Consider the following 10413-nt stretch of genomic DNA (forward strand, 5'->3'; position numbering starts at 1 on the left):
CCGTCTACGAAGACACAAAGCACAAATCTACTTGATTGGTTGAGAGCGACCCTCAACCACACCACAACATCCTCCAAGACAATGGAACACACCTTCAAAATTCCAGAAAACTCCTGTCCCTGGAGGTGGAATTCTCTGTCGCCTTTGTGAATCACACAAAGGTGTGGGGAATGGAGGCTCAAAAATAGTTGAAACGCACAGTTTGATGACTCCACAGCAGCGTTGAGGTGCTGGTGTCTTGTGTTCTGATTTGCAACAGCACGAGGAACAGCCTTGCTGATGCAGAGAATTCAAGGGGGAATAAATGCAACAGGGAAGGTGAGCCCTGATACTGCCTCAGCTCATAGCTCTGACCGCCAGGTTCAGGAGCTGCAGGGCACTGACCTTTTGAGGTTGATCCTGCCCAGCATGCGTCTGACTTCTGAGCAAAGGCAGACCTAATGACTCCCCCCTCACCTCCCCTTGCACACTGTCAGAACAGAGGGACATACACGCTGTGAGGCACATGTGAACACTCAACAAACAACCCAAAGCTGATGGGGCAGAGTTTGATAGCCATTGTGGGAGAGTCAAAGTCATCGAATTGTAACTGGGATTTTCCTTGCTCCCGTTCACTTGGTACAGTTTACATTACAAATACGATTTGTGAAAATTATTCCACCACAAACCACTGACTGGGAATGCTGATAGATCTCTCATCTCGCTAAATCCTCTCAAATAACTACATGACCAATGCATTCTCGTGCACAGGAAGCCGTGAAACCAGGTACTATATGTTTAGACTAAAAATATATCCAGTTACAAATGCTGCAAATGTTTACCTTCACTGTCAGCTTGGAAGTAACCACCGTGCTCCTACATACTGGGTCACAGACTGCAGCTCAGACGCCGCAGAATCCCAGAAATGATGTCTTGCTGAATTAATGACAATTCAGTCAAAAAGGTTAACTTGCTAAATTATGATTATGAATTACATTTCAGAAGTACCTCGTCGTTTATAAAATGTAACGGGACTTCCCAAGGTTGTGAAAGACGCTTTCAAACTAAAAGTCCTTCTTTCTCTCACTTTGGACGCTGCAGCAGATAAGAAAGATCCCAAATCACTCCACCGGCAGCAACTCCCAAAGCCCTGATTTCCATCACCAGAATTTACTACGTGTATTTAAGACAGGTAGATGTGTTCTTGACTAGTAAAGGGATCAATGGTTAAGGGGAGACGGCAAGAGAATGGGGTTGAGAAACATGTTAGCCGTGATCAAATGGCACAGCAGATTTGGTGGCCTAAATCTACTCCCATATCAAAACTAGAGGGCATAAGTTTAAGGTAAGAGGGGAAAGATTTAAAAGGGACCTGAGGGGTAACTTTTTCACACAGAGGGTGGTGTGTGTGTGGAATGAGCTGCCAGAAGAAGTGGTGAAGGCTGATACAATTACAACATTTAAAAGCGTCTGGATGGGTATATGAATGGGAAGGGTTGAGAGGGATATGGGCCAAATACTGGCAAATGGGACTAGATTAACTTAGGGTATCTGGTTGGCATGGACAAGTTGGAACTAAGCATCTGTTTCCATGCTGTATAGCTCGAAGACTCTGTGGTCTTATGGCAAAGACAGAAAATGCATGGGAACACCACCACCTTTGGGCTCATCTTCAAGTCAATCTTGCCTCGGACATTCATTACAATCCTATCATCACCGAGTTCAAATCCTAGATCTCCCTACCAAAGGGGTTAGAGGATTGTTGTCACCACATCAACTACTTTGAGAAGATGGTTCACCAGCTCAGTTCTGAGGAACATTAGGCATGAATAATCAGGTATAAATTAAGTAAATTTTTTGGAGACATATAAAAGACAATGTTTCTTTTTGTTTCCCTTTATGTTTGTATGGGATGTGGGCATCACCGGCAAAGCCAAAAACATTAGTTGCTTAATTTAGATAAATATGAGGCATTGTATTTGGATAAAACTAACCAGGGCAGGACTTACACACTTAATGGTAGGGCCCTGGAGAGTGTTGTCAAACATAGAGGTGCAGGTGTATAGTTCCTTGAAAGTGGAGTCGCAGGAAGACAGGGTGGGGAAGGCGGCATTCGGCATGCTTGCCTTCATTGGGAAGTGCAATGAGTATAGGAATTGGGAGGTCACGTACAGCTGTACAAGACAGTGGCGAGGCCACATTTGGAATACTGTGCACAATTCTGATCACCCTGCCAGAGGAAGGATGTTATTAAACTGGAAAGGGAGGACAAAAGATTTCCAAGGATGTTACTGAGACTGGAAGATTTGCGTTAGAAGGAAAGGCGGGATAGACTGGAACATTTCTCCCCTGCACCGTCAAAGGCTGACAGGTGGCTTTATAAAGGTTTAGAAAACCATGAGGGCCATAGATAAAGTGAATAGACAAACTCTTTTCCCCAGGGTATGAAAGTCCAAAACTAGAGGGCATAGGTCTAAGGTGAAAGGGGCAAGATTTAAAGGGGACCTGAGGGGTAACGTTTTCACACAGAGGGTGGTGTGTTCTGGTTGTATGTTTGTTCGCTGAGCTGGTAGGTTTGTTTTCAGACCTGTTTCATCGTAGCGCTAGGTAACATCATTAGTGAGCCTCTGGTGAAGCACTGGTGCTCTGTCCCACTTTTTTATTTAAGATGGGTGATAACATTTCCAGTTCTTATCACCCACCTTAAGAGACCCAGACACATAAATAGAAAGTGGGACAGAGCACAAGAAGGCATTTGGTATGCTTTCCTTTATTGATCAGAGTATTGAGTACAGGAATTGGGAGGTCACGTTGTAGCTGTACAGGACAGTGGAATATAGGCTGATGGTATATTGCGTGCAATTCTGGTCTCCTTCCTATTGGAAAGATGTTGTGAAGCTTGAAAGGGTTCAGAAAAGATTTACAAGGATGTTGCCAGGGTTGGAGGATTTGAGCTACAGGGAGAGGCTGAACAGGCTGGGGCTGATTTCCCTGGAGCATCGAAGGCTGAGGAGTGACCTTATAGAGGATTACAAAATTATCAGGGGCATGGATAGGATAAATAGACAAAGTCTTTTCCCTAGAGTGGGGGAGTCCAGAATTAGAGGCCATAGGTTTAGGGTAAGAGGGGAAAGATATAAAAGAGACCTAAGGGACAGCTTTTTCACACAGAGGGTGGTGTGTGTATGCAATGAGCTGCCAGAGAGAGAGTGGTGGAGGCTGGTACAATTGCAACATTCAAGAGGCATTTGGATGGGTATATGAATAGGAAGGGTTTGGAGGGATATGACCAGGTGCTGGCAGGTGGGACTAGATTGAGTTGGGATATCTGGTCGGCATGGATAAGTTGGGCCGAAGGGTCTGTTTCTGTGCTGTACATCTCTATGACTCTATGACCAGCGCTTCTCCAGAGGCTCACTGATGACGTTACCAAGCACGGCGATCAAACAGGTCTGAAAAAAAACCTACCGGCTCAGCGAGCAAACTTACCCGAGCTACCAGAACCCCAACCTGAGCTACAAATCTCCTCCAAAATCACAGGGTGGTATGTATATGGAATTTGCTGCCAGAGGAATTGGTAAAGGCAGGTGCAATTACAACATTTAAAAGACATTTGGACAGGTACATGGATAGGAAAGGTTTCGAGGGATATGAGCCAAATGCAGGCCGATAGGAGTAGTTCAGTTTCGGAAATCTGGTCAGCATGGATGGGTTGGGCTGAAGTGCCTGTTTCTGTGCTGTACGACTATGACTGACTGGCTCTGTGAACCTTACAACAATACAGTCACTATTATAGGAGCTTTTAATTTCAGATCTTCTTGAACTTAAATTCTCTTATCTGTTATGGTCAGATTTCGACATGAGCCTAATGTTCCAGATTATTAGTTGAGTGACATTACCAGGATGCTACTGCCTCTATTTAATTAATGGCTAATGTAAAGAAAATGTACAACTTCATAATGGTTCCCAAAAACAATCCCTCCAAAGTAAAGTGCAAGAGAAAACTGTAGTCCCTTTAATAACATTCAGCCAAGAGATTGGAATTGAAGAGAGTTTGGTAAAATATTTTAATCTAGTTCATTAAGACACCCAATGGAATGTCACACATTTAGTCTATTATTTTGGTCTCACTGCTTAGTAATAATCTCTGCTGATTTAATTAAACCAAAAACCAACTTGTGCAACACTAATTGCCCACATTAAGCCATGTCCCTTAAATGGAATGATTCCCCCAGTCAGCATCAACAGCCAAAACAAATACCATTTCCTTATTTCTCTCTGGGACTCATACAATCCTCCAGGTTTTGTGACAGCACTCACAGGGTTAACGTAATTGCACTTAGATGATTTTCCAGCATCTGTTCCCCATCAAACGACATCTTTATATAACCTTGTGTTAAGATTAACCTCCAATCAGATTGGACAGATGTTCCGTATTTCCATTTAAGCAGGTCTTGTTAAAGTTCCCATAAATTCTGCTACTCTCTTACAGGGACTGGGCAGTGCATGTACTGTAGATTTTGGGGAATGAACATCAAAGGGGTTGATAACCTTAGTGCTTTCTTCTTGTTTCTTATCTCTCTTATTATTCTAATTCTTGACACTGGTGTTAGACTTTCTCTGTGTTACCTCCTATTCAGTCTTTCAAGAGTTTGATTCAAGTTTTACTTTGTACTGGCCTTCTGTCAAAGTAAAGTGAATTCCTATTTATATCTAGACAGTTTCTATCATACTGCTAACGGTGGCTGTGCCTTCAGTTCTGGAAATCCTTGCTGAGGCTCAGTCTCACTTTACTCCAATCTGACACTTGTTAAAACCCACTCCTTTGACTGAGATTTTGGTCACCTGACCAAATCTTTGCTGATGTGACTTGATGTCATGGTGTGAAGCGACTTGGGAACATGTTAAACATATAAATGTAAGTTGCTCTTGAAAGAGCTGAGATTATCGTCAGGCCGCATCCCCTGAACTGTCCTTTACAATGTATGGGTCCCCATTCTATCATAAAGCCCTTAAAGTCGGTGACCTTCCCCAGCTCCCTGTCGTGATGCAGAGCAGGTTAGTGTTTCTGAGTGGGATTGTGTTATGAATTGAATATTAATCAGAGTAAAAAAAAACACCGTGAATGCTGGAAATCTGATGGGAGGCTAACCTGAAATGTTTAATGGCTCCTAGGCCTGGTGAGCTCTACCAGCGTTTTCAGTATTTACTTCAGATCTCGAGCATCTGCAATCGTTTGCCTGTCACAGGATAGTACAGCACTGGAGGAGGCCATTCAGCCCAACCAGCTTGGGCAAGGACCAATCTGGTTAGTTCCATTCTCTGGATTATTTTTTGTATTCCTGCATCTTTCTTTTAAATATTTACCTAATTCCGTTTTTCTTTTGGAAGCAGTAACATTAGCCACTGCCCTGTGAGGCAACACATTGCAAATCCCAGGCACTCAGTATGTAGGCTTGTCGTCTTATTGCCTGCTCGCTGTTCCACCTTCCCATCTAACCAGCTTTCTCAGTTAGTTGAAGATTCACTAGGCTTAGAGGAGGCTAGTATTCTCAGAGACGCAGATACAAGGGAGTGTACAAACATGGCACTATAAATAACTGCTGGTGTGTAATGCAGTGCTCCCAAGCAGACTGTCATCTGAGCAACAACAGCCTGATGTACCACATTGTTCTAGCTTTCAATTCCAGAGCTCTCTTCTCACTCAGTTACTCACTGCAGGTGAGTATACCCATACTCCTTTGGGGTGGCACGGTGGCTCAGTGATTAGCACTGTTGTCTCACTGTACCTGGGTTCGATTCCTGCCTCGGGAGACTGTCTGTATGGAGTTTGCACATTCTCCCCGTGTCAGTGTGGGCTTCCTCCCGCTGTCCAAAGATGTGCAGGTTAGGGTGAATTGGCCATGCTAAAATTGCCCACAGTGTTCAGGGATATGTAGGTTGGGTGCATTAGTCAGGAGTAAATGTAGAATAGTAGGGCAATGGGTCTGGGTGGGATACTCTTTGGAGGGTCAATATGGTCTTGGGCTGAAGGGCCTGTCCCCACACTGTAGGGATTTAATTCTATGCTATACTGAGTACAAGCTGCTGTTTCCCGAAGCTGTTTATGTAATTTAGGGTGGCACGGTGGCTCAGTGGTTAGCACTGCAGCCTCATTGCCAGGGACCCAGGTTCGATTCCACCCTCTGGGGACTTTGCACATTCTCCCAGTGTCTATGTAGGTTTCCTCCAAAGATGTGCAGGTTAAGTAGATTGGCCATGCTAAATTGCCCCATAGTGTGCAGGCTAGATGGACTGGCCTTGGTAAATGCAGCATTACCCCTAGGGTAGGGGGGGGGGGGGAGTGGGTCTGGGTGGGATGCTCGTCGGAGGGTTGGTGTGGACTTGATGGGCCGAATGATTCAAAGAATTTATCTGGACGTTACTCCAAGACCCAGAGAGAGAGTCTCCCCCGGGGATGGTGCATTACTCTGAGATTTCCTCTCTATGTAAATGCAATTCCTCACCATCACCACCTCCTGAAGACCGACCTTCCGTTAGCAACGGAGTGTGTGACTGAATTCTCCTAGGAGTAGGTCTATAGGGACACTATTTCACTTACTCCTGTAAGACAAAGCCCAATCTTCGCCCAACACCTGCTCTCATTAATAAATTCTGAGGAAGGGTCACTCAATCTGAAATGTTAACTCTGATTTCTCTCTGCTGCCAAACCTGCTGAGCTTTTCCAGCAACTTCTACTTTTTCCTCCATTAATACTTTGTGCTCCCACGCCAAATTCAACCCAGCTGCTATTTTTGGTCTCTGTTAAACAGATATGTTTGCTATCTATATATCTATTTTCTTCCATTTGTTTCTCAGTATTTAGTCAAGGGATCTCTGAAACTGCAACCAGATCTCCTGTTAGTCCCTCTGCCCAGTGCTCTCTGTTTAATGTCACACTACAACCAATAGTACAAAGTTCCCAACGCACTTTGTTTCTCCTTCACATGACGTGGAAAGACAGATTGTACTCCTTAGAAACAAATCTAACAACCTGCTACACCAGGGTATACAGAGTTTGTCCTCCAGTGATCAATCACTTTGGGATGGAACTGAGGTAAATTTGTCACGAATGGAATTGAGGATCGACTTTCCACCAAATGGGACTGACATCGATGTTTACCGTTGGATGACATGACTGATTCTTCCCCCTGTCCAGATCCCCAATGGTGACTTCACAACTTCCCTTTAGGCCAAGAATAGATTGCTCGTGCAAAGATCAAAGATCGATAGAGAGATTTGAAACAGAAGGACCGTGCAGAATAAACAGTCAAACTTACAGCAACAACCGTGATCAGGATGCCTGCGGTGCACAGCACAGGGTCACTGATGGTCTCCTCTTTCTTGAGTGGGTAACCGATGCTCTCGTCGTTACAGTAAAAACCCCGGCGGTACGGTTTGACAGCATTGAACTCCACCATGAAGAAGGGAAGGGAAGCTGGAAGAGACAAAACAGCTAAAATGAACATGTACATAATTCTTTGAAGTCTGCATCACATGTAGAGTGGGTGGATAAAAAGGCGATTGGCACGCTTGCCTTCATTGCTCAGTCCTTTGAGTACAGGAGTTGGGACATTATGTTGAGGTTGTTCAGGACATTGGTGTGACCTCTTCTGGAATACTGTGTCCAGTTCAGATCTCCCTGTCACAGGAAGGAGATGATTAAACTGGAGAGGGTTCAGAAGAGATTTACCAGGATGCTGCCAGGTATGGAAGGCTCGAGTTATAAAGAAAGGCTTCAATGGGCCTTTTCTATGTTTTTCACTGGAGTGTAGAAAGTTGAGAGGTGACCTTATAGAGGTTTATAAAATCATATAGATAGGGCTAATGATAGGTTTCTCTTCCCCAGAATGGGGGATTTCAATACAAGGGGGCACATATTTAAGGTGAGAAGGGAGAGATTTAAAACAGACATGATCGGCAAATGTTTTATACAAAGGGTCGTTCGTGTGTGGAATGAACTTCCTGAGGGAGTGGTGGATGTGGGTACAGTTACAACGTTTGGAGGGATATAGGCCAGGAGCAGGAAGGTGGGTCTAGTGTAGTTTAGGATGATGTTTGGCATGGGCTGGTTGGACCGAAGGGTCTGTTTCTGTGTTGTCTGACAACTTGGAAATGAAGAACTACCTTTGCTTCTACACGCTATTGGATTCTGTAGAAGTGCATTGTATGAATAGATTACCCTTTGGTCCTTCCCTCTCCATCCTCCTGCTGCTTCCTTGCTGACAGCTCATTATATCTTTCAGTTATGACAGTTTTGACAAAACATCATGATTCTGAATCACTAACTCTGTTCCTCTTTCCACAGACATTGGTGACCCACTGACTCTCTTCAGTTTTCACAATATGAATGGATCAACAGGGGATCTATGCAGCAATATTGGAACTTGCTCAGTTATTGGCTAGTAGAAATTTCCACACATCTACTTGAAGGATGCATTTGCTGTTCACTAGAGCCCAACGTCAGGCACATCCAGTTTGGCTGCAGTAGAGGAAATCTGCTGTCTCTCAACTTTAGGAAAATCTTTCTTTTCTTTCCCCATAAACTTCATCAGAGAACAATTGTCTTCCAAAAGTCACCCCTTCTCTAACTCACTGCTCAGGGATTGCTACTCTCATTCGGCCACTCAAAACATTTTATGGAATTATTAAAGGTGTTAAAGAAATACAATCATGACAATTTGAAAAGTAGAAATAGAACTATTTTCTGAATGTATGTTTGCTCAGTGAGCTGGAACGTTCATTCTCAGACGTTTTGTCACCATGCTAGGTAACATCATCAGTGAGCCTCCAGTGAAGCGCTGGTGTTAAGTGACCCGCTTTCTATTCATGTTTAGGTTTCCTTGGCTTGGTGATGTCATTTACGGTGCTGATGTCATTTCCTGTTCTTTTTCTCAGAGGGTGGTAAACGAGGTCCAAGTTTACGAGTTTGTTGATAGAGTTCCGGTTGGAATGCTATGCTTCTAGGAATTCTTGTGCATGTCTCTGTTTGGCTTGTCCTAGGATAGATGTGTTGTCAAAACATACGAGAACTATTTTCATTCTAGCTCAGGAATTGTTTTCCTTTAGATGTTTTATGCATATTACAAAAACAATTAGAATAGTGATCCATGGTATTAATGATTCTGCCATGGTTATTCTCACATCCAATGTGAAACAGCTAACTACCTACAGTTACTTTTCTCAATCAACCTCATGCTATACAATTGTCTGCTCTACTAGTTGCTCATGGCCTACACTAGAACTGGAGTGGGCCACTGAGGCTGCAATACTGTCTTGTTAAAGCTGCACTTTAAATATTTAACCCCTGGCTTGCCTGGACCATGCAGTACGGACTTGCTTCCAAATTCGACCGTCAGGCAGAAGATACCGAAACATGAGCACACAGACCAAGAACAGCTTCTTCCCTGTTGCTATTAGACTGCTGAATGGACCTCTCTAACTTCACATTTAATGTTAATCTTGCTTTAGTACACCTCTGAAGCAGTTGTAATCTCAAATGCCACACTTTGCCTAAGCGCCCTATGATCTGTACGTCCTTGTTTGTTATGGTCTGCCTGTACCAGTCGCAAAACAAAGCTTCTCACTGTATTTAGGTACACGTCACAACAATAAATCAAATTAAATCAGAATGTTTAGAGAGAGTCGGGGTGACCGGACATTGCGGGTCTATGTTACAGCCTAGTTACAGCCAAACCGCGTGATGAGTACTATCTCTGAAAGACTAAGGTGTTAGATTGAGGCGGAGGACAGATCTATTTGTCTCTGGGGTGGGGGAAGGCAGGATGAACACACAGTGAAAGAATGAGCTGGAAGGAAGCAGGCACAACCACAGAAAATACAACTGGCCCAGTGCTGTGGTGTAGGAACTGTGGTACATTGTCAAGCCAAACCGGTTGAAAGCATGCCTCGAATCCCCATCTCTGCTACTGCCCAGAGGGTGAATGGAGGTGTGTTCAAATCCCCACGCTACCTTGCCAATCTTTACATCTGTAATCTCCTCTGGCAATTCTCCGAGATCTCTGCACTGCTCCTACACTGACCACACTTTAATCACTCCACTATATGTGGCCTTGCCTTCAGCTGCTTTGGCCCTAAGCTCTGGAAAACATTCCCTAAAGCTGTCTTTTTCTCGAACCCCCCCCAGTACTTCTCTTGACCCTTCTCTCTCTCTCTCCTGCAAGCCAACCCCTTTTTCAACCTTGCGATCATCAGCACCAAGACCTCCTCTTGTGACTCCTGTCAAATGCCATGGGATGTCTTATTGTGTCTGGGGCACGAGTTAAACGCAAGTCCTTGTTTTTGTTGTGCCCTAGTGAAAATGCTGCCATGCCTCACCGAAACAACAGGCCAAATTAAATCTGGGTTATGTCTGTCCCATCAGACCGGGCAACA

At 44.2% G+C, this 10413-nt stretch overlaps 1 protein-coding gene across 2 annotated transcripts in view; it reads right to left on the reverse strand.

The window, feature by feature from the left end:
* Positions 1 to 10413, reverse strand: part of LOC122552203 (phospholipid phosphatase 3-like) — an 85036-nt gene that overhangs the window by 29793 nt on the left and 44830 nt on the right. For both annotated transcript variants that reach the window (XM_043694801.2, XM_043694800.2), the window contains exon 2: positions 7299 to 7456. In XM_043694801.2, coding sequence (XP_043550736.1) covers positions 7299 to 7456 — 158 coding nt within the window. The remainder of the gene's footprint in view (positions 1 to 7298; positions 7457 to 10413) is intronic.

The sequence above is a fragment of the Chiloscyllium plagiosum genome, unplaced genomic scaffold (assembly GCF_037043375.1).
Source record: "Chiloscyllium plagiosum isolate Xiang-an unplaced genomic scaffold, Cpla_swu_hap1 HiC_scaffold_45, whole genome shotgun sequence".
NCBI lineage: Eukaryota > Metazoa > Chordata > Chondrichthyes > Orectolobiformes > Hemiscylliidae > Chiloscyllium > Chiloscyllium plagiosum.